The 24,439-nt window shown below is 32.3% G+C and overlaps 2 protein-coding genes and 2 long non-coding RNA genes across 5 annotated transcripts in view; 3 read left to right on the forward strand and 1 right to left on the reverse strand.

Moving 5' to 3' along the window:
* LOC124445395 overlaps positions 1-9,043 on the forward strand; it is a 50,885-nt gene extending 41,842 nt beyond the window's left edge. The window contains 12 exon segments of the mRNA XM_046996118.1: positions 3,073-3,573; positions 3,934-4,167; positions 4,259-4,543; positions 5,016-5,243; positions 5,508-5,594; positions 5,838-6,002; positions 6,245-6,408; positions 6,695-6,857; positions 6,940-7,743; positions 7,937-8,134; positions 8,274-8,440; positions 8,519-9,043. Coding sequence (XP_046852074.1) covers positions 3,073-3,573; positions 3,934-4,167; positions 4,259-4,543; positions 5,016-5,243; positions 5,508-5,594; positions 5,838-6,002; positions 6,245-6,408; positions 6,695-6,857; positions 6,940-7,743; positions 7,937-8,134; positions 8,274-8,440; positions 8,519-8,810 — 3,288 coding nt within the window. The 3' untranslated portion in view covers positions 8,811-9,043.
* A 444-nt stretch (positions 9,044-9,487) lies between these two features.
* On the reverse strand, positions 9,488-17,295 carry LOC124446290 (histone acetyltransferase KAT7-like). Of its 2 annotated transcripts, XM_046997128.1 has the most exons (16): positions 16,674-17,295; positions 13,845-13,956; positions 13,507-13,619; positions 13,314-13,395; positions 12,783-13,118; positions 12,707-12,719; positions 12,580-12,625; positions 12,340-12,417; positions 11,926-12,180; positions 11,224-11,409; positions 11,037-11,126; positions 10,812-10,952; positions 10,646-10,739; positions 10,427-10,573; positions 9,979-10,085; positions 9,488-9,852 (listed from the first exon to the last, which is right to left on the reverse strand). In XM_046997128.1, exons 1-16 carry the CDS (start codon positions 16,734-16,736, stop codon positions 9,739-9,741), a joined length of 1,977 nt encoding a protein of 658 aa, XP_046853084.1. In that variant the 5' UTR covers positions 16,737-17,295; the 3' UTR covers positions 9,488-9,738. The 2 variants fall into 2 exon arrangements, with proteins under 2 accessions (XP_046853084.1, XP_046853083.1); XM_046997127.1 differs by lacking the exon at positions 16,674-17,295 and adding an exon at positions 14,068-14,323 and having other exon boundaries at positions 12,580-12,719.
* On the forward strand, positions 11,403-15,427 carry LOC124446291. Its single transcript, XR_006948387.1, has 3 exons — positions 11,403-11,729; positions 12,012-12,119; positions 15,224-15,427. It is a non-coding gene; the product is annotated as an uncharacterized LOC124446291 (long non-coding RNA).
* Positions 17,296-18,434: 1,139 nt separating the features above from the next.
* LOC124446292 lies at positions 18,435-20,951 on the forward strand. The gene is made up of 2 exons (XR_006948388.1): positions 18,435-18,801; positions 20,641-20,951. It is a non-coding gene; the product is annotated as an uncharacterized LOC124446292 (long non-coding RNA).
* The last annotated feature ends 3,488 nt before the right edge of the window (positions 20,952-24,439 follow it).

Here is a 24,439-nt window from a genome sequence, read left to right on the forward strand (position 1 = left end):
TTTTATAACTCATATCATGAAGCGTAAAGAAATTATTGAAAGGGGTACTCAAACCTATATGTGAACATTTTTGAAAAATCGTTGATATTCATTGTTAAAAAGTGAAGCTCCCTTACATGATTAGTTACTGTACGAAATTTTTGTCATTAAAACTTTTCAAGAGTTGCACGCTTTGATGGTCATTTTGTTGTTGTATGACGTCATAAATTGACTCAATCTGAGTTGGAGCTTGGTTCCTAACTTCTTCCATTTAGATTATAAAGCTAAAACAACTTACAGAGATTTTTCATTTATGGTAATTTCTTTGGGCATAGTTTTCACTGCGAACAATTAATGGGAACGAGTTTTCAAAATACGCTTACAAATACGTCGAAGTATCCCTTTATAAATAGTGAAATAATTTTCTCTTGTGGTTACTGGTCTTTTCGTGTGGAAGATATTTTAAATCACCTTATTTGGTGAACAAAGTTGTGTCGGCTGTCAAAGGTACATTTAGATAATATAGATATCCTGTGTTTCATAAGGGATTGCTGTGCACTATTCATCTTAAATTGAATCTCAGTATAAAATATAACTTCCCTACAAAGTGGCTTGATTCACACTTGTTCTCTGAACTATTAATTATAGTGTTTGAAGACGTCATTAGATTAATAACGCTTCTATTACAAAAATCAATGCCCAACTTAATATTTTATACAAACTCATTTTTAAAAATAATTGAAATTGTATTTCATCAACAGTAACGCTCTGCATGTTACGAAATACATCATTTCTATTTTCGACAATTTGTTTAAATATGTAAATTACATGTACGTCGTTACAGGTGTTAAGTTTCTTGCAAGTCAAAAATGCAAATTTACATAAAAATAAAATAAAGTGTTGTGACTGAGCGATGTGACTTGGGATTCAAATTCACGACCGAGGAAATAGTGATTAATATCCAGTAAAATAGAAGTATACCTTGAAAGTTGAAAGAGGTTTTAAATGTGGAAATTCTTTTATGGACCATAAAGTAAAAAAAAAGAAGGATTAATTGGGAAAAGATTATGAAATCATCAAAGTTATTGTTAACGTTATCACATCATTCGCATTGTATGTATTTATTTTTTACATCCGAATCGTCAAAATTAACATACAAGAAATTTATCACCTGTAACTAAGGTATCTGTAAAGTAACTAAGGAATTTACATATTCAAACAAATTTTATTTTTTAAGGTCACTGTTTATCAAATGCCTTTTCAATTATTTCCAAAAAGGCTTTGATTAAAAGATTATATTATGCATTGAATTTTTATTATTACGAGTTCGTTTTCCGCCTGGCGAATCACTGGAACTGTTTGTATTCGACCGTATTCGTGATAAGTGTTTTGATAAGTTAATATGTGTGAACGGGCTACGTGTCAATTCATGTCAATGGGGCAGATCTCAAACAACTGTTGAACACAAAAAAAAGGATACAAAAATTGACGTTATTTCCATATTAAAGATTTGAACAAGAGTTTGGAAACAGAATAGTTTTGCACACTTTTATCTTGAATATGAAGAAAGCTAGTTGTCAATTTTCAGAATTTTTTGATACAATTAATTTTGTATGAAAGAACTTAGAGATGGCTGCATATATAGCTATTATGTAAATGAACATATTCTGAAAGACGCCTAGTAAAACTTAAAAACGTGCTGTACGTTCTAATGTAGTCACAAATATAGCCACAAATTCCTTCATTAGAAAGTAAATCATAGAGATAGAAATTCAATACTAAAAGAGACGGAGGCTATGAGCTACGCGTTGAACTAAGAAACAGCCGTTATACGCAATTCAATCCAAGACAAAAAATCATTACTATAGTATGTAGTATATTCTGAAACAGTTATATTCTACTATATATATTTTAACGATAGAGCAACTTTGAGGATGCTGTTAATATTAATTTATTCTCATTATCATAGCTAGCTACATTTTCATTTTTCTGCTATGTTTTAATGTTTAGTTTCTACAAAGAGTCTTTTTTCGTCTCTTTATATGTAAATATTTTTGTTCAAGACGTCATCGTTGTACAAGCCCAATATTGCATGTGTATTTAATCTAGTATTTTCTATTTTCTAACGTATGATTTCTACTTTGGACTAACAAATGTCGCTTTATAAACTTTTGTATTTTCACATTTTTTTACATTTTCTGTACGTTGGTACGTACATTGTGTGTAAAGTTTTCATGTTGAACACTAGAATGTCGTTTTTACAACTATGATATGTAAATTATTGAAAAAAATTGTATTTAGAAATCTTTATTAAGGTATAAAACAGTTTTTCTTTTGTACTGCCAAGATTTATCGAAACATCTCAAACATTGTCAATATGTACATTCATGATCATTGAAGCAATTCCTACATAATTTGCCTTAATTGTTATGTCTCAATTAAATCATTCATACACTTCATGTTGAGTCTCAGCATTCTCGCGAGTATTTTCTTGAAGTGATTCGATGTACCTGTAGTTCAATGTTATGAATAACGAGAGAAGCGATTGTTGTCTCGGAGTCTACTTTTTTATTGATTTCAAAGTTGTGTGTCATTCATTTATGTTAAGGTATTTTATCGACCAATAATAATTAAGTGTGTTATTGAAGAATAATTTAGCTTTTCAATTACCACTAAATTTATCGCGTTATATCAGATGTATAATTGTATTGTATTTTTGAGTTTGACTATTATGTAGTATGTTTAGAATACCTATCATCATTCGCTTGATACGAATATGAGCTTGGATACACGACATTATATCGTATATTTTTGACATAAAGATTGTATATATTTTGTCATAAATATCGTATATTTTATATTTTGAATGAAAATGTAAACGCAGTGTTAAATTTTCGCTCCTTTACTGTTGATAATCTGATATAATTTTGTCTTGGTTCTTATACTCACGGGTTTATCCATCAGGAGTAAATTTTGAGGATGTTGTTTGTACTGCAAGACGGGCTCCAACCATATTAATTCAAAAGGAAACTGACGGCTCAATATAGTTTTCAAAATTGATAAAAGGATTTATATTTTACATGTTTATTTCAGGTGTCCGGTAAAATATCGATCAGACACCAGGACCTAAAAGACAAAATGCGATCAAAACGAGAGAAGCGCCGTGCTTTAAGTGGTAGAGGTGTTCGATTAACACAAATTGAAGAGGAAGCTTTAGCACTTGTTGATCCTGCATCTGAAGCAGCAGCAAATATCATTGAATTGGCTAAACAACGAGAAAGATCAAGGGAGAAAAGCGAAAAACATCTCATCGATAATGTCATGTCTAAAATAAATGAGAACGAAGTTGAAGATAGAAAGACGGAAATTATTAATGGCCTTTTGCATAAAACTGCGATGTCTGATGAAGAAAAACGTTCGTTTGTAGCAAAATTTTTCGAACAAGCGACCGAAGCTAGGGAACGATTAGATAGCAAAAGAGAATATAACAAAGCTATTATTGATGCAAAGATAGTCGCACGCAGAAGAATGAAGGAGACTCTTGCTAAAGAAAAAGCTATGAAAGACGAAGCCGTGGCTCTCTCAAGAAAACATGTGAGTTTTCTAATTAACAATTTTCTAGAAAGTTTCCCATTCTGATGTGTTTAGAGCAGTGCAATTTTTTACGAAATCCCAGTGCAAATTTCTGTAAGATGTTATTTAAAGTGCCACTGATTAGTTAGTCAAGCAATGAGGTCCTTCGGACTAGTGCAATTTCGTGCATGCATGTATTTTTTAATGAAACTCACTCGTGCATGTATTTTTTCCAAATATAACAATCTGTTTTATTAAATATAATATAAAATTATTTTTATATTATAGTTATTTTATTAAAAATAATATAAAAATTTGTTTTGAAAAATCATAGTTTGAAACTGAGAATTGATTATCTTATCTATTGTTGATATCTTCTAGGCTCAAACATCCCAAGATTTCTACACCAATGATGTGTTAGAAACAACCGAAGAACTAATGAAAGAAGGTTTGATTGAGAAAATGCAATCGCTCGAAGAAATACAAACATCGAAGCTTGAAGATATGGAAATCAAGCATAAGAAAGACATATTTCATATGGAAAATGAATTGCAGAATACCAAGAACAGAGGAATAAGTACTATCGAGAAGCAATTGGAGATTCAAAAAGAGAAGGTATAGCGTTCTGCTTGGAGTTGTTTGTCAGTACTACATTCACACATGCATTTAATCGTTTACACTCTTTATCTTTTATTATTTTCTAAAGATGATTGCTGCGGAAAGGGAGCACTTTAACTCTAAGATACATGACGAAAACAATCGTTTATCGGAAGAAGAAACAAAGCGACTTATGAGTGAACACACAGCTAACTTGGACATGTTAAGTAGGAATATCAACATGGAAAAAGATCGACAATTGAACGCCTTGGCCAATAAGATTGCTGAAAGGCGAAAGATGCAAGTATCTATCTTGGCAAAAAAACACGAAGCTGAGGTTTCCAAAGAACTCGTCACACAAAAAGTGGAAAGAAATGAAGTTGAAGATAATCACGTAAGATCATAATAATGAGATTTTTATCAGCGTTTCTTTAGCATTGTATATAACTTCGCGCAGTTATACTCTATTAGCTACCATGGTGAATACATGGATGATAGAGTTCTCGCAAATACTCTTTGATAACCTTAACCTCTAAAACCTCGTAAAATTCATCATTCTTTCTTAGAATTATATGGTTTTTAAAAGCTCTTTTCAGAATGCTAACATTCACTCATTTTTTTCAACTAGCAGTATTGCAATGCCTCCTTGGTCGAGCAAGCCGTAAATTGGGAAAATGTCAAAATCACTGCTTTTTGTACCTCAGCGCTTTAATTTCAATAATCCTTAAATAGAAAAACTAAGAAACGCCTTATCCTAGTTTTGATATCTCGGACATCAGATTTATTTCTATTAGGAAGTAAAGATTTAAGACGTTCTATTTCGTTTGCCCTGGTGATTATTTTTAATTCAAAATTTGTTCAAATAGATTGTCGAAACTCGCAAGAAAGTACTGGCTGAGAAATTACGTGATATGGATTCAAAGAATGCCGAAAATACGATTTTCGAGGTTCTTAAGCAACATCATATTCATCAAAAGATTCAGCTTGAAGAACAGTTCAGAAGTGAGACAAAAGCGGAAAAAGACGAACAGCGAGCGATGATTTGTGAACAGCGACAAAAGGAAAAAGATGACAAAGTTGCTGAACACGAAAAAGTAATGTTGAAAATTATTATTACACGTTATTATTATTAAGAATGGGGAAATATTTTATTTGTTACTTTAAGTTGGTGAATTATTGTCAGCGAATTATTTCGTTAAAGCTTAGCAAAATTTGTTTACATCGTTATAACACAGTCTTCCAGACGTTTTCGTTCACCACCAGAAGGATGGCGTTTTACCTTGACTGACATCTTGTTTTGCATGGAATTTCGTTTTTGGTTGTTTTCGCTCACTGTATGTATTATTTATCTATGATAGGAATTTATTGAGCTACTGTTGAACCCAGATGGACTGACGTCGAATCAACTTTCTCAAAAGAAAGCTGAACTAAAAATACAACATAAGGTATGTACACGCCATTATTGTTCGTCTATAAGTAACAATGAGAAGGTTATGCTCATTGTTAAAATGGATATAAACTTAAATTAAAGATTTTTTAGCTAAATATTTTTCTCTCCTCTCACTTTGAAAACAATATATTTCAAAAATTAGAATGGTGCTCATGATCTGAAATTTAATTTACACAATTGTGGTAGCTACTTGCCAACAATGTTTTAAGTTATCAATAATCTGATGAATGGTTTGTAGAGAGAGTTGGATCAATTTGATAATGAAACAGAAACTCGCTTGCAAGAAGCAGAAAACTATATTGAACCATCACTCGAAGTTAAACAGGCGTATGAACGTCTTCGCCTTAGGGAAAGACAATTAAATGAATTGGCGGGAAACATGGATGATCTTATGACGAAAGAGGTAAATCATGCAGCATTATGAAATCAGAGATATCGTAACCTGCATGCAGGTGGCGTGCAATATAATCATATAAAATCACTTACTGTCACTTTTATGTTTGGCAATGCTGCCTGGGATGGATATATGGTCTGCAAGGAAAGTCGATTAGTTGAAAATTTACAAAAAATTCTCTCCTGATAAAAAGAGTCGAAATGTTGTATATGCATGATATGTATACGAAAATGTTTCTTTTTGTTTTGAAGGAATTAAGCAAGTCCTATGAAGAAGAGGCCGCAAGAGCTGCTCAAAATGCTGAGGAATTTCGAGAACGTACAACTTTTGCTATTTCGGAGAAAATCAGGCAAATGAAACTAGAAAGGCGAAAAGAAAGCTTCACTCTAAAGGAAAAGATGGACAATGAAATCAGGTGAACATCATTTGTCTACTTTTAAAGATACTTTAAGTGCTAAAAGCTATTAACATGAAGTATTTTATATTGAATAGGATGATTTTCTACGATTCTTATCATTAATTGTGTTTTTAAAACCATCTAGAAAAAATGGTGTAATCTTGTATTATTTTTAATATTTAATATTTTGTCGACTGCAACCAGATTATAGCCTATGAAATATAATTATGACACAGGTAAAACAGCCTCACACATAACAGTTTCAGTAATGAATTTACCTTATTTCATTTGGTTTGTGTTGAAGGCAAATGGAACAAGAACTTGAAGAAGAAAGATCGCGTGAAAGTTTACGTCTTGCTGAGAGAGAAGCAGAACGTAAATATAGAAAACGAAGACAGAATGAGGAAAAAGAAGCCCAGAGAAAACTTGAGCTTGCCCAGCAAGGGCAAGCTGAACCAGAAAAAGAGGTAAATTTTATAAAATTACTCCATAAAAATATTCGTTCATTTGCATATTTATTATCAAAAAATTTTATGTATTTTATATCAGCGACTTCTAAAGGAGCATGAAGCAAACATGGCGAAGTTTCAAAAGAATCTTCAAAACGAACAAGAACGCATGAAAGCTGCACTTAAGGAAAAATTGGAAGCACGACGGAAGAAGCGGAAAGAGTCTAAAGAACCAGAAAATTTACATAAAATATCTATAGAAAGTTCTCGTGATGAAATAGGAATTGAGCATGCGCATTATGCGTTAACGTCCAGGATTTTTGATGATCAAGCTAAGCATGAAAACATGCCTGTTGCTGGTGGTTCTCCAGTTGTGACAGTGGGCCTTGCTGAAAATTTAACTGAAAGGGATTTGCTGTCACTTCTTATGTCTTCCCCTGTATTGGCATCTGTTGATCAAATAGAAGAACTCTTAAACCAAAATTCATTTGCCGGAGGAAACGGAGTTCTTGGAGCCGGCGAAGGAAGACCTTATATAGATCTTAAGGATGCGCAGTGGATTTGTTCCGGGGACCTTTATCCGGTCGATATAAACGAGCTCTCACCAGCAAACTTTGTTGTGTACCGTTTTGGTGTGTTTGTCACTCAACTTTTAGAAAACCGTATGAATGTACCATCAGTCACTTTACTTCTTGCATCAAACATTCCTCCAAATAACTATGATAATAACGCATTCAGAAATTCATTTTTCTACGAACATAGCCGACAGATTCTATTTGTCCGTGAGGAACGCCTTCAATCAGTTGGTGATTTTATCGTAGTAATCATGCATTGTTTGGCCCATATACTTGTTGGCGACTTATCTGATGATCAGAATCCAAGTTTCTTACGTGCATTTTATAAGGTTTGTCAGTGTTCTCTTTTTCTTATATATATTAACGTGTTGCATATTCATTGAAATCTTACTTTTAATGCATCCATTTAAACATCTATGTTTAGTGTAAATGTTAGTTTTTGTAGTCCGAAATCAAAAATTTCGTTCAATTATATAAATTGAAAGAACAGATTATTTAATATCATGTGTTGTATTTATACAGGCCATGAGGATATGTTGTCAAGATTTATTCTTTGCTCGAGCGCGTTCTACTGATGCAGCCCACACTTTAGTTAATAGCAAAACGCCTCTTGAAAACGCCTTCCAACACGTGACCACGATGTCTGAACGAACCAATGTTGTCAGTGAGTTGCTCAATATTAAAGTTTCAAGTATTAATGATACTGATTATTCACCACAGGTATGTAGAGCAAGTATGATCTTCTCTGTAACGCTGATGATAATTCTACACTACTTTTATATTTTTGTCTTTAAAATGAATTATTCAAATTGCATAAATATCATGAAGTTAAATTGAAAAGGAAAAATGCTTCATTCAGGCTATTAATAAACGTATGATCGATCGAAACTCTTACATGGATGATGTAAAATTGCGTGGATATCTAGAAACGCTTCACTCACCCACTAAGGCCACGAAAGAATTTGCCACGACCCGTCTGCAACAATTGAAGCCACCGAATTCAGCTCCATCATCAAAAATTTCTAGGTAAGGAGGTTTTATATGACATAAATATCATTTTATAGTGACTTCAAGTATCGATAAAACATTTCGTTCGTTCATTAGGCCAAACGAAAGATCCAGAAGTAGCTATAAGTCTCCTAATGATTTGCTTCTTGCCCAGCTAAATGAGCTTCAAAAGCAACTTGATAATAAAAATGCCGAGCTTGTTCAAGTCGTTGAAAAAGAATCCCAGTTACGATCGGTGTGTGACGAGGGCGAATTTGACGTACATCAAAGGAGTTTGAAAAAGGCTCAGCTTGGTGGATTTACCATGAAAAAAGAAATGTTGCTAAAGAAAATAACCTTTTTGGAAGACGAAATTAGCAAGAAAAAGAAAGAAGCTGGCCTTCTATAAGATAATTTTTAACCATATTTATTAAGTACCGTAAATTGTAATATCTGTAGCAGTTGTAGCAGACCATGTATAGTAGTACATTTAGAATTACTACAAAATATATTTGGTAGGCATTTTGTTATTATTTTATTTACGTCCTGTCATGTCTCTAGATGTCTTATAAGAAGTATGGAAACGACTCCGACCATTTCAATCCACAAAAAAACGAGGGAAATAAAGGTGCTTGTGATGTACACCTGTGTATGTATACTGAATGTTTATAAACTTTTACTTATAGCGTCGTGAATGAAACAGACTAAACTAACTTAAAATGTTTGCATTAGGAAAGTTACAGTTTGCTATATAATGCTATATGAGACGAGTTAAGTTATAGCGGTGCCAGTTTAATATACGAGAGGGATTTCCTTTCTAATATAAAGCAGGGTAGCATTATATGGCAAAACCGTAGTAGACCTCGATCATTCGCATAAAGCCTGTTCTCCACTAGCCACGTATCGTATCGTATCGTGGCAAAACGTAACATGGCGCATGCGTGCTTGTGCATATTGACCATCAAATTCATAAGCACGCATGCGCCATGTTACGATACGTTACGATATGTGGCTAGTGGAAAACAGACTTAATGAAAGTTTAAACTACATAGACCAATTGTGCAAGAGGAATTGATAACAGTGACATAAAATAACGAAATTTTATAAGAATCAATTTAAACGAACAAAATTATATGCGACAACTGACAGCGTTTCCCTCGCCATACAAAGTCAACAAAGTTAACAATTGATAATTAATATAAAAATCGTTGTTGTTTACAATCTTTCTTTATATTGCAATGCATTTTTCAAGTTTGTACCCCACGAAAGTTTTCCAAATTGATCTATGAAAAAAACTCTCTCTAAGAAATTGTTAAGAAAAGCATTTTGGTCTTGTATTAAGACGTTTCGTCTCTCTTGTTGGGTGGTGTCCATTGAAGACAATTTGGATCAACTGTCCTGTGGTCGGGTGGACGATTCTTCATTTTTGTTTCGTATTCGTTGAATAAATCCTATAAAATGAAAAAATTTTTGTTTCAGTTAGTTAAATAAAAAAATTGATAAATAATTTTTTTACAAATGCTTGTGTGTGAACGTGTACAATACGTTGTAAATTAATGAGTAAAAACTGAACTAACTTCGGACTTTAAAACGATATGACATCCTTTCCAATACTTCAGAACTCCCATGTACTGCAATGTGCTAATAAGGTCAGCACTGTTTATTCCAGTCAAAATGCTGATGTCTGTGATAATAAGAGAATACAATAATCAATTGTATGTCGTCCTCATTACATTCGTGTTCATCGCGTTCATAACTTAAACTCAATAGCTACATGCATGGGTTAAAATGTGTGTAACTTATAAAGATTGCTCACTAAAGCTTGGCCATGCATAGTGAAATTGCTTTACGAATTAACAAACCGACAATGCATGTAGTAAAAAACTACAGGAGTATTTTGGCCGCGTCGTAAATGAAATAGACATGCGCAATGCTGTATACAGATTAATTATAACAATAATTATAAACACGCTCTTATTCAACATACACAAGTTGTGAAGAATAAATATAATCTCCAATTTAAACCTTTTATTGACACAGCGTCATCTTTGATACTTTTTAAAAATCCAAGAATTATGTCAGTCCAATAACTTCGGTAAGTTATTAACCCAAGATCTGACAAAGGTTTCTCAGGTGATCCCGGTTTACCTTCGTTGCGTGACAACAAATAACCTACAAAAATAAAAATAACATGCATTAACGAAGTGTTTTGGGCAATAGCAATAAAATCTAATCAATTCTTACTAAATGCAATAAGCATCTTTCCAAACCCCTGACGCATGTAAGGTGGAAGACATAGTATACAAGAAACGTTGTAATTGAAACGCGATTTTTTCTCCTAACAAAATGAAACCAAAAGAAAAATTAAAAGCAATAGAAATCTTTTTTAAATAATTATGTATATGCACACCTTAGAAAAATATCCCACTATATGACAACCAGTGTTGTCACGCTGAGTCAGAATGTAGAAGAGAAAGGGCTCCACATCATAGTACAATGTTTTATGGTCCAAAAAAAGTTTTGCAAGAAGGCAAAGGTTTTGACAATACGTCTGGAATGGTGTAATAAAAACAAGAAAATAAAATGTCAGTAGGAAATCTGCCATCCAAAAAAATGCCATTATTCATTCCAACACCTTTTCTTTAATACCATCAACTTCAAAGAACGAAATATTTCCTTTTCGATATATTTCATCGCCGGGTGGATACCGTCTTGAGCATTTCGCCTGTATTTATAATCGAGAATTGCATAAATAAAGCACGCGTTCATAAATCATAACGCTGACATTTCTACATTCAAACTGGCAGTTAAGTCATAATTACCATGTGCCTTCTTGAGATGGTCAAACTCTTCATGTATTTGAGACAAAATTCACATATGTACACTTTTGGTAGATGAAAATATTCTTGAGGATAAGGAGATGAATACCATGCATCAATATTGAACTTTCCAAACTCGATCTTACGAACATTACAACTTGTACTGGTAAATGTAGGCTTCATTTTATCCTGTATATCAAATACGATTGCTTTTAATTATATTAAACTCTGCGTAACAACAAAAAAAAACTTTCTTTTAAAAATTTAGGAGAGCCTGATACAATATGGGCAATTCTCCATTCACTTGTGTGAAAGTCACATTGTAATTCTGTTGCTATTCTTAGGTGCAAGAGTAGATAATAATCAAGACTTTATAAAGTACAGGATATATTATGGTATGGTATGTTTAGCTTTATCTGCAAACATGTTATAGTTTTTCACTGTATCTATGGAGATAAAACAGATGAAGATTTTGTGAATTGCTTCCGAAATAAAGTTCTTCTCGCAAGGTAATTTACATTTTCTGTTCTTTTTTATTTCATAGTAATCTTAGGGAAAGTTAGTTAGACTGAGGGAGGTTAAAATACATAGCTAATGCATAATAAGAGTTAAACACGAGTTTTAGATGGAGATGAATGGTTTAAGATTATTTTAGTAAAGTCTTCATAGCCATATATAAAATAGCTCCTACAGATATATTCTTACCAAAATCTCAGTCGCTTTTCTGGCATTCATAAACATTTCAAAGTCGTTTTCAGTAACTAATTTTTTCAATTTCTCCTCTTCCTCAGAGCTAAACATCAACTTATAAGAGGCCGTAGAGACTGGAGTCTGCGTCACTGGCGTCATCGTTTCAGGCTTTGCAAGTTTTTTGGGAGATTGTTTATTGTTTTTCCAGGGTAAGGAAGATACGTTTACTTTCAGTGTGTGAGTTTGCGTGATTTGATTTGAAATTGAAATCTGTTAAAAAATGCGTAAGCAAGTATACCAACACTTTCAAACCAGAGAAATACAAACGTCACAACGACGTTTTGTATACAAATTAGAATCCGACAATGCGTTACAGTAAGACGTATAATCTTGTTTGAGTTGAATAAAATTAGATCTTCTCCCTCTTACCGTCTTACGTTGGCTTCGTCTCCTGAAGGGTTCACAGTTGTTTAATTCTTTGTTTTCCTCGCTTTTCTTCCCTGTTATCTTGTTGGACAAAAAACGTAAGTATACAATTAGTTGAATCTTCACTGAATAAATCAATTTAAAAAATTAAGATGGTCATCAAATGAGCCAGAAGCAAGCACACGCATCTTCATTATGGATTTGCAGCTTAAACTTATTTACACTACACATAAGCAGCTATACCTCTGCTTTCATTTGATCTCTGTGAAGTTTGGTACAGCCTGAAGCACTATGATGAGAGATAAGTGAAGCATTTGTTTGACTTAATTCATCACAATTAGGCGCATGACAGGATTTGCGATAATTGTACCTTCTCTTTAGACCTATACAGAAGAACAAATTAAATTTCATTGTACAATTAGGGGTGTATTACACATTACTTTCACCTTTTTCAACTTTTAAACTCATTTTTTCATCATCATCTTTCCCTGTATTATTATTCAACAATGTCAATTTCTTTTTGGGTGATGTAGAAAAATAAATTTGTGAACTTTTTCTTTTGGATCTTGTGCAGGTCAAAGAAGTTTCCTCATTTAAGCTCCAAGCATTTCTATTCCGGGAACTTAATGGTGAGCTGTTTGATATAGTGATCATTCCAGAGTTGATATCATTGTTAAGTGGTGAACGTTTGGACATTCGAAAAGAGGATCTGCTAGATGATTTGTCATATAAAGGTTTTATGTCTTTGCTACAAGCCATACATTGACTACAAAACCACTCTCCTATTATTAAAAAATATCAACATTAATATCATCACGAAAAATTTCATGAAGCAATTGCAAAATAGCCATTCACATATGAAATAACATTTCTTGAAATTGAAAAGCAAAGTAGACATGAAAAAAGCCTTCATAAAAGTTGCCTGAAACTGAGCTTCTTAACCAACAACAACACCTCTATACTGAGCTTTATAATACCTGTTGGTAGTTTATCCAATTTAGGTTCCAAGCAAAATGTGTGATAACTACGATCACACCCATCACAACAGAGTAGTTTCCTCTAAATGAGTAAACATAAATTGCTAATGTGTATCATATGATTTACTGTAAAGATTCAGTACATAATTTGAATTCTATAAATATTAAAATAAAAATATTGTAAATCTTTAACCTCCAAAGTGTCCATTTTACAGATTTCACAGCATTTACAATCATTGCATTGCCAGGAATAAGAGTGGATGATTTTCTTTAATTTTCTTGGTAATTTTAAACACGAAAAATGAACTAGAATATAAAAAACAGACAGTTCAACAGCTAGATTCGCCATAGATGACTCTAAATTTCTTTTCCTTTAACCCAATTCAGAGTCATCTATTGTAATTCCTAGACTAAAAAATGCCTTTGATTAACATTGAAACTATGGCAATTGTACTTCACATGCATGAAATAATCAAGTAATAATATAGATGCACAACTCGACAACTGAACTTAGCAATTATATAAACTTACACGAGTCGCTGCAAATTGAACAAGAGACAAACTCAAATTTGTCGTCAGCCTTGTTCAATACCTCTGTGTTACATAGAGTGCAAAGCAAAGGCTGCAAAGTCATTATCAGTATCTATATAAGATGAAAGAAACCTTCAACTATCGTACTAATTAGTTCGGATAAACTAGTTAAATAAATAAAATACCAAGCAAATTAATAAATAATAAGATAAAATTCACAAACTTTTTCGACTGCACAAAGGAAAAATAAATGTATATGAACTAAATAAATTTATATACACTTGGGTATTATTCCTTTTACTTTTCTTTCATCCAATTTCACACAAAGACTAAAAATCAATTCAACGACCTGCCCTCAACTCAATCTGTCCGCCATATTTCTGCATTATTAACCAATCAAAACTCTGATTGAAGACTACGAACAGATAGAGTACATTCGATTTGAGGTAAACATTGAGAATCAAATACATAAAAGTTTTTTGTATTTGATCTTCAATGTATTTGACAGAATATAGGAATTTGAGATATGGTGAGATTTGGCAAACTACTTTGTACTATGAGTGAGCTGTTGAATAGAATGGTTAGAGCTAAAAAGCGGTAGATAGGACAAAATTATTTCATCAAAGTTATTATTCATTCTTTTAGAAAATAAACTCCATTCATTGTTTTAAAAAAATCATGTGTGCGTCGCTACTGACAAAGTTTTTCAGCTGAAACAGGTGGAAAACTCAGTTGCATTTTGGCAAATTAATACAGCAGAATGTAACATTTTTCTTACATCTTCCACCAGTACAAGAGACCTACTTGGCTGAAAGGTTTTCATCTTCACCAAAGTATATCTGAATTGAACTAATACTCTGCTAGTGGAAATCCTTTTATGTACTGTAAATCAATATCATTTTTATTGAAAAGTTTCCACGAACCAAAAGACTCTTGCTCCCCGTGTATTTCTCATTGGCTACTTTTTGGCCTCGTGAATAATTCGTTATTCCGTTTCAACTAATTTTAAGTGTAATCTATATGCTTGTATTTCCATCATCGCAAAAACTAATTTTAAGTGTAATCTATATGCTTGTATTTCCATCATAATATGTAATATAATTTTAAAGATTTGACCTGAAGTTTTAGTTTCGTGACACTGATAGACTATTATTGCTTTTTACTCCATATTTGTATTTTCCATCGACTATAAGTGATACATGAACTGGATGTTGCAAGTTTGAATATCAGATCTATTGATGCATATCATGTTAAGGTGAAGAAAATGCTTCTACCTAAGGTTCTTGTTATTACCAAAGAATTTTTTTTAAGAGTTGTACGAATAATCTTCATGAAATGTTGTTTTTAGCTATCAGGTGATTGCTAGTCATTTTTTGTAGATTTGCATTGAACGAATGGCCAACGTTCATAACGAGGATAATCGATGATGAACAAGATGTATAAACTATTTCCAGCCTTGTTGTTTTCTAGCCTATATGTGCTTCTTTGAAAGTGTTTTAATATTCATTGTAGATATCGCTTTGAGTTGCAATAAGTAACCGAGTGGTTGATTTTATATCTGGTTTGTTCGCTCCATGATAATTGCAAAGTCGAAAAGTTATGTAACACTTATCAACAAAAATTAATCTTAGCCATATTTGTTATTTTATGCGTTTATATTTAGTAACATAAGCGGAACATTGAATACTTGGTTCATTAAGTATTTCAAAAGTTCAACGACAATCAAAACAAATAACGAAGCTTTAAGCAGAACTCTCATCGACTGCTTTTAAAAATGTTAGCTACTAATTGTAAAGACCTACAATCAGCCACAAGGGCTCGAGATAAACTATAAAGCTAATTCCTGGTTGAAATCACAGCCATTCACAGGCTACTTTAGCTACGAGTGATTTAAACGAATTGAATCACAAGTTGTTTTTGAACAAAACTCTATTTCCTGATGTCCTTTGCAGCAAAAACTACAAAACGGAATTTACGTATAATTAAGGTAGTGTATGAATAACAAAATAAGAGGAATGGTTCTAATTATTTTGTCTGATTTGGAATGCACTCTCATCGATCTTTCGTACTGATAATAATGATGTACAACTGACATAATTATACAAGTGTGGTATTTGAAAATTTTCGATGACGTTAAGTTGAATGGATTTTTTCACCGCATTCATACAACAGTAAATATTTAATGTGTTAATATTTTGATTTTTAATTGCATTCCAGCACATGCTGTGTAAATGATTTTCAAGTAAACATGCAGCTATTTTGGTATATAGGTTGTAAGAAATCAAACTCAAAAGTTGTGCTGAGGTAGAATGCATGCTAAGAAAAATATAGTAACCAGTAATAAATGGCGTTTAGAAAAGAAAGTACCACAGTGACATCTCGCATCAGGAGGAGTAGATGCCTTAAAAGGAATGTTTGAAATGTTTAATAGTGAATTATAATGAAGAACAAAGTGAAAGTAAAACGAAACAAAAGTATAGCTGTAATGATTGCTCCTGTATACTGGACCATAGCTATATTATAAAGATCATCCTGTATTGAAGTCATGTGCATGGCAATGGCATTTTCTTGAAAATTTCGTAAAATAAATATTATTTTAGCTGCTTTATCATGAAAATTTCGAACTTAATGTTAATTTTTCTGAAACTTACAAACAGTCAAGTGAGTTTTCAAAAACTAAACTAGATTAGCATTGCTATTTGGTATGTATATTTGCATATGTTGCTGCTTGATTCAAATTTAGCGACATTAAATGCTCTACTGAACATTGAGTTCCTACACGACCTGTAAAAATAAGTGATAAAACGTGAGGGTCTCTTCTCAATGTACCGTTTTGACTTCATAATATTTTCTTCTACGTATTTTTTGTGCAATTTTCTTCCTTGGTTGCATGACTTGAATTTGTTGAATGTCAAATTTCGGCTTTTCTCTTGAAATGGAATCTATATAAATTCATATTAGTAGAAGACATTATCAAATTAAATACTTTAACGCTGAACACATCCACTACAAGTTTTACAAAGCGTCTTAGAATATCATGATTGATTCATACAAACTGGATTTTTCTTAATTCTATTTCATATTTTAATTATTGCAAGTTTGCAGCACAGAAGTAGACCGTTATATAAAGCTAGAATAGATGAATCCTGAAGTTGCAAAGACTAAATTCAACTAAAGGCTATACTAGCAATCTGTCAAAAAAAAACCGAGCAATATGGTAGTTGGTAATTCTACAGCATTTTGTGTAAAATAAAACACTTATAAGACAATACATGACATTATAAGAAAATAAAAGACATATACTTCAGAAAGAAACAGAACTTTCATTCCTCATAACTATATCATATAATTGATCAGTATTATAAAGTTTTAGATTTTGCGTAATTAGGAGCGGAGAAAGCGAACACATGCACTCCTGGTTTATGATTTTGTTTGGTTCACCATTTCTATAATATTTTAAGAACAAATTGACGAATTTCTATTTAATTTCGACTTGATTTCTACAGAAAGTAAAACAGGTAATTGTAGCTGCAAAGAGCAAGCAATAACTAACAACATTACAATCTCAAGTGCTTGTTTTGATTAGTTGGATAACTGTGGTGTTATGACATCAGGGAAATAACGAGCGAGGAGTGTGGGTGTTGAAAGAATAGTCGTCAAGTTTTTGCATGTAATTATGACATGCATGAGAGATATCGGATTTTTGATCAAAAACAGTCAGCATTTTTTACTATTACGAAAAAGGTTTCGTATTGTGGTTGGCTTACATCGTTCTCTCAACTTCAGTTAAAAAAACTCAGAAAAAAATGATTTTCAAAAACCGTAAAGAAAGTTTGTCCTAACATCAAATCATTCATCGGTAAATTAGTTAAATACATCCCTATTCTTATCTTAAAATAACGTCTTTTTTTAAAGACTGCTAGAATTTGCTAGAATTTGCTATTTTGACATAAACACAACGAGCTTTCGTTATTCCGTTTCGAAGCCTTATTACTTGAAAAATCCATCATCTTCATTCTTAGTACATTAAGGTAGTATTCCAGTGCCTTTCAACTTTCCAGTGCCCTTTACATGGCAGGAAAATCGCGAAAGTGTGACTGATTTGCTTGCATCCCTACGATTCAATCCTGACAAGGCACTGCATGGACATAATCACTGACTAGTAGTGTTCAAAATCGTTTTATGCATTATAAATCTCATGTTATGAAGGAGAATGAAAATAGTGCAGTACAATTGGGATATTCTGTGTACCATGAAGCTAATTCCTGGTTGAAATCACAGGTTATTTTTCGAATGATTTAAAACTCCTGAGTTGTTTCTACATTAGTACTAATATTTTAAATGCTGGAATTTTCTTTGTAACTACTCGATGTTAAACCTGTATATAAATGCCTTTGTAGAAAAGCTACAAAATACCAGGAAGAAGCCTTTGTAGAAAAGCTACAAAATACCAGGAATATACGTAAGTAGTGATCGAATCGATAACATAATTGAGTGGTTGCAATTATTTTTTGAAGGTGAATACTAAAAATGTATTATCTTATTTGGAACGCCCTCGTACTAATAGCTATGTCCAACTGTGCTATTATTTTGAAAATTTTCTATGGCGTTATTCAGTGGAACGACTGGGTTCACCGCATTCATACATAGTTGTAAATATTTGACGTGTTTTCATATTGATTTTTTAGTTGCAATAACTAATAAGTAGAAGGCTCTGTTGTTTCATCTATGTAGTCGCAAAAACTAATTCTATAGCTAAGTGTAATCTATATGCTTGTATCTTCATCATAATATGTAATATAATTTTAAAGATTTGACCTGAAATTTTAGTTTCGTGACACTGATAGACTATTATTGCTTTTTACTCCATATTTATATTTTCCATCGACTATAAGTGATACATGAAGTGGATGTTGCAAGTTTGAAAATCAGATCTATTGATGCATATCATGTTAAGGTGAAGAAAATGCTTCTACCTAAGGTTCTTGCTATTACCAAAGAATTTTTTCTAAGAGTTGTACGAATAATCTTCATGAAATGTTGTTTTAGCTATCCGGTGATTGCTAGTCATTTTTTGTAGATTTATATTGAACGAATGGCCAACGTTCATAACGAGGATAATCGATGATGAACAAGATGTATAAACTATTTCCAGCCTTGTTGTTTTCTAGCCTATATGAGCTTCTTTGAAAGTGTTTTAATATTCATTGTAGATATCGCTTTGAGTTGCAATAAGTAACCGAGTGGTTGATTTTATATCTGGTTTGTTCGCTCCATGATAATTGCAATGTCGAAAAGTTATGTAACACTTATTAACAAAAATTAATCTTAGCCATATTTGTTATTTTATGCGTTTATATTTAGTAACATAAGCGGAACATTGAATACTTGGTTCATTAAGTATTTCAAAAGTTCAACGACAATCAAAACAAATAACGAAGCTTTAAGCAGAACTGTCATTGACTGCTTTTAAAAATGTTAGCTACTAATTGTAAAGACCTACAATCAGCCACAAGGGCTCGAGATAAACTATAAAGCTAATTCCTGGTTGAAATCACAGCCATTCACAGGCTATTTTAGCGACGAGTGATTTAAACGAATTGAATCACAAGTTGTTTTTGAACAATACTCTATTTCCTGATGTCCTTTGCAGCAAAAAATACAAAACGGAATTTACGTATAATTAAGGTAGTGTATGAATAACAAAATAAGAGGAATGGTTCTAATTATTCTGTCTGATTTGGAATGCACTCTCATCGATCTTTCGTACTGATGCACAAACTGACAACTGACAAACTGACTAATGATGTACAACTGACATAATTATACAAGTTTGGTATTTGAAAATTTTCGATGACGTTAAGTTGAATGGATTTTTCACCGCATTCATACAACAGTAAATATTTAATGTGTTAATGTTTTGATTTTTAATTGCATTCCAGCACATGCTGTGTAAATGATTTTCAAGTAAACATGCAGCTATTTTGGTATATAGGTTGTAAGAAATCAAATTCAAAAGTTGTGCTGAGGTAGAATGCATGCTAAGAAAAATATAGTAACCAGTAATAAATGGCGTATAGAAAAGAAAGTACCACAGTGAGATCTCGCATCAGGTGGAGCAGATGCCTTAAAAGGAATTTTTGAAATGTTTAATAGTGAATTATAATGAAGAACAAAGTGATAGTAAAACGAAACACAAGTATAGCTGTAATGGTTGCTCCTGTATTACTGGACCATAGCCATATTATAAAGATTATCCTGTATTGAAGTCATGTGCATGGCAATGGCACTGTAATGAAAATTTCGTAAAATAAATATTATTTTAGCTGCTGTATCATGAAAATTTCGAACTTAATGTTCATTTTATTGAAACTTATAAACAGTCAAGTGAGTTTTCAAAAAGCTAAACTAGATTAGCATTGTTATTTGGTATGTATATTTGCACATGTTTCTGCTTGCTTCAAATTTAGCGACATTAAATGCTCTATAGAACATTGAGTTCCTACACGACCTGTAAAAATAAGTGATAAAACGTGAGGGTCTCTTCTCAATGTACCGTTTTGACTTCATAATATTTTCTTCTACGTAGGTTGCATGACTTGATTTTGTTGAATGTCAAATTTCGGCTTTTCACTTGAAATGGAATCTATATAAATTCATATTAGTAGAAGACATTAACAAATTGAATACTTTAACGCAGAACACATCCACTACAAGTTTTATAAAGCGTCTTAGAATAGCATGATTGATTCATACAAACTGGATTTTGCTTAATTCTATTTCATATTTTAATTAGTGCAAGTTTCCAACACAGAAGTAGACCGTTATATAAAGCTAGAATAGATGAATCCTGAAGTTGCAAAGACTAAAGTCAACTAAAGGCTATACTAGCAATCTGTCAAAAAACCCCGAAAAATATGGTAGTTGGTAATTCTACAGCATTTTGTGTAAAATAAAACACTTATAAGACAATACAAGACATTACAAGAAAATAAAAGACATATACTTCAGAAAGAAACAGAACTTTCATTCCTCATAACTATATCATAAAATTGATCAGTATTATAAAGTTTTAGAGAATGCGTAATTAGGAGCGGATAAAGCGAACACATGCACTCCTGGTTTATGATTTTGTTTGGTTCACCATTTCTATAATATTTTAAGAACAAATTGACGAATTTCTATTCAATTTCGACTTGATTTCTACAAAAAGTAAAACAGGTAATTGTAGCTGCAAAGAGCAAGCAATAACTAACAACATTGCAATCTCAAGTGCTTGTTTTGATTAGTTGGATAACTGCGGTGATATGACATCAGGGAAATAACGAGCGAGGAGTGTGGGAGTTGAAAGAATAATCGGCAAGTTTTTACATGTAATTATGACATGCGTGAGAGGTATCGGGTTTTTGATCAAAAACAGTCAGCATTTTTTACTATTACGAAAAAGGTTTCGTATTGTGGTTGGCTTACATCGTTCTCTCAACTTCAGTTAAAAAAACTCAGAAAAAAATGATTTTCAAAAACCGTAAAGAAAGTTTGTCCTAACATCAAATCATTCATCGGTAAATTAGTTAAATACATCCCTATTCTTATCTTAAAATAACGTCTTTTTTTAAAGACTGCTAGAATTTGCTAGAATTTGCTATTTTGACATAAACACAACGAGCTTTCGTTATTCCGTTTCAAAGCCTTATTACTTGAAAAATCCATCATCTTCATTCTTGAGTACATTAAGGTAGTATTCCAGTGCCCTTCAACTTTCCAGTGCCCTTTACATGGGAGGAAAATCGCGAAATTGTGACTGATTTGCTTGCATCCCTACGATTCAATCCTGACAAGGCACTGCATGGACATAATCACTGACTAGTGGTGTTCAAAATCGTTTTATGCATTATAAATCCCATGTTATGAAGGAGAATGAAAATAGTGCAGTACAATTGGGATATTCTGTGTACCATGAAGCTAATTCCTGGTTGAAATCACAGGTTATTTTTCGAATGATTTAAAACTCCTGAGTTGTTTCTACATTAGTACTAATATTTTAAATGCTGGAATTTTCTTTGTAACTACTCGATGTTAAACCTGTATATAAATGCAAAGAAAGAAGCCTTTGTAGAAAAGCTACAAAATACCAGGAATATACGTAAGTAGTGATCGAATCGATAACATAATTGAGTGGTTGCAATTATTTTTTGAAGGTGAATACTAAAAATGTATTATCTTATTTGGAACGCCCTCGTACTAATAGCTATGTCCAACTGTGCTATTATTTTGAAAATTTTCTATGGCGTTATTCAGTGGAACGACTGGGTTCACCGCATTCATACATAGTTGTAAATATTTGACGTGTTTTCATATTGATTTTTTAGTTGCAATAACTAATAAGTAGAAGGCTCTGTTGTTTCATCTATGTAGTCGCAAAAACTAATTCTATAGCTAAGTGTAATCTATATGCTTGTATCTCCATCATAATATGTAATATAATTTTAAAGATTTGACCTGAAATTTTAGTTTCGTGACACTGATAGACTATTATTGCTTTTTACTCCATATTTATATTTTCCATCGACTATAAGTGATACATGAAGTGGATGTTGCAAGTTTGAAAATCAGATCTATTGATGCATATCATGTTAAGGTGAAGAAAATGCTTCTACCTAAGGTTCTTGTTATTACCAAAGAATTTTTTCTAAGAGTTGTACGAATAATCTTCATGAAATGTTGTTTTTAGCTATCCGGTGATTGCTAGTCATTTTTTGTAGATTTATATTGAACGAATGGCCAACGTTCATAACGAGGATAATCGATGATGAACAAGATGTATAAACTATTTCCAGCCTTGTTGTTTTCTAGCCTATATGAGCTTCTTTGAAAGTGTTTTAATATTCATTGTAGATATCGCTTTGAGTTGCAATAAGTAACCGAGTGGTTGATTTTATATCTGGTTTGTTCGCTCCATGATAATTGCAATGTCGAAAAGTTATGTAACACTTATCAACAAAAATTAATCTTAGCCATATTTGTTATTTTATGCGTTTATATTTAGTAACATAAGCGGAACATTGAATACTTGGTTCATTAAGTATTTCAAAAGTTCAACGACAATCAAAACAAATAACGAAGCTTTAAGCAGAACTGTCATTGACTGCTTTTAAAAATGTTAGCTACTAATTGTAAAGACCTACAATCAGCCACAAGGGCTCGAGATAAACTATAAAGCTAATTCCTGGTTGAAATCACAGCCATTCACAGGCTATTTTAGCGACGAGTGATTTAAACGAATTGAATCACAAGTTGTTTTTGAACAAAACTCTATTTCCTGATGTCCTTTGCAGCAAAAACTACAAAACGGAATTTACGTATAATTAAGGTAGTGTATGAATAACAAAATAAGAGGAATGGTTCTAATTATTCTGTCTGATTTGGAATGCACTCTCATCGATCTTTCGTACTGATAATAATGATGTACAAGTGACATAATTATACAAGTGTGGTATTTGAAGAGTTTCGATGATGTTAAGTTGAATGGATTTTTTCACCGCATTCATACAACAGTAAATATTTAATGTGTTAATATTTTGATTTTTAATTGCATTCCAGCACATGCTGTGTAAATGATTTTCAAGTAAACATGCAGCTATTTTGGTATATAGGTTGTAAGAAATCAAATTGAAAAGTTGTGCTGAGGTAGAATGCATGCTAAGAAAAATATAGTAACCAGCAATAAATGGCGTTTAGAAAAGAAAGTATCACAGTGAGATCTCGCATCAGGAGGAGCAGATGCCTTAAAGGAATTTTTGAAATGTTTAATAGTGAATTATAATGAAGAACAAAGTGATCGTAAAACGAAACAAAAGTATAGCTGCAGTGGTTGCTCCTGTATTACTGGACCATAGCTATATTATAAAGATCATCCTGTATTGAAGTCATGTGCATGGCAATAGCACTGTCTTGAAAATTTCGTAAAATAAATATTATTTTAGCTGATTTATCATGAAAATTTCAAACTTAATGTTCACTTTTTTGAAACTTATAAACAGTCAAGTGAGTTTTCAAAAACTAAACTAGATTAGCATTGCTATTTGATATGTATATTTGCATATGTTGCTGCTTGCTTCAAATTTAGCGACATTAAATACTCTATTGAACATTGAGTTCCTACACGACCTGTAAAAATAAGTGATAAAACGTGAGGGTCTTTTCTCAATGTACCGTTTTGACTTTATAATATTTTCTTTTACGTATTTTTTGCGCATTTTTCTTCCTTGGTTGCATGACTTGATTTTGTTAAATGTCAAATTTCGGCTTTTCACTTGAAATGGAATCTATATAAATTCATATTAGTAGAAGACATTAACAAATTGAATACTTTAACGCAGAACACATCCACTACAAGTTTTACAAAGCGTCTTAGAATAGCATGATTGATTCATACAAACTGGATTTTGCTTAATTCTATTTCATATTTTAATTAGTGCAAGTTTCCAACACAGAAGTAGACTGTTATATAAAGCTAGAATAGATGAATCCTGAAGTTGCAAAGACTAAATTCAACTAAAGGCTATACTAGCAATCTGTCAAAAAACCCCGAAAAA

This window comes from Xenia sp. Carnegie-2017, unplaced genomic scaffold (genome assembly GCF_021976095.1).
Source record: "Xenia sp. Carnegie-2017 unplaced genomic scaffold, XeniaSp_v1 HiC_scaffold_22, whole genome shotgun sequence".
In the NCBI taxonomy this organism is placed as follows: Eukaryota; Metazoa; Cnidaria; class Anthozoa; order Malacalcyonacea; family Xeniidae; genus Xenia; species Xenia sp. Carnegie-2017.

Coding starts and splice junctions, on each gene's coding strand:
- LOC124446290 (XM_046997127.1), bottom strand. CDS start 13,947: ATGACTTTGCAGCCTTTGCTTTGCACTCTATGTAACACAGAGGTATTG. Junction 12,418..12,579: donor GAGATCAAATGAAAGCAGAG/GTATAGCTGCTT, acceptor TTGTCCAACAAG/ATAACAGGGAAGAAAAGCGA. Junction 11,127..11,223: donor CCATCTCAAGAAGGCACATG/GTAATTATGACT, acceptor TTATAAATACAG/GCGAAATGCTCAAGACGGTA.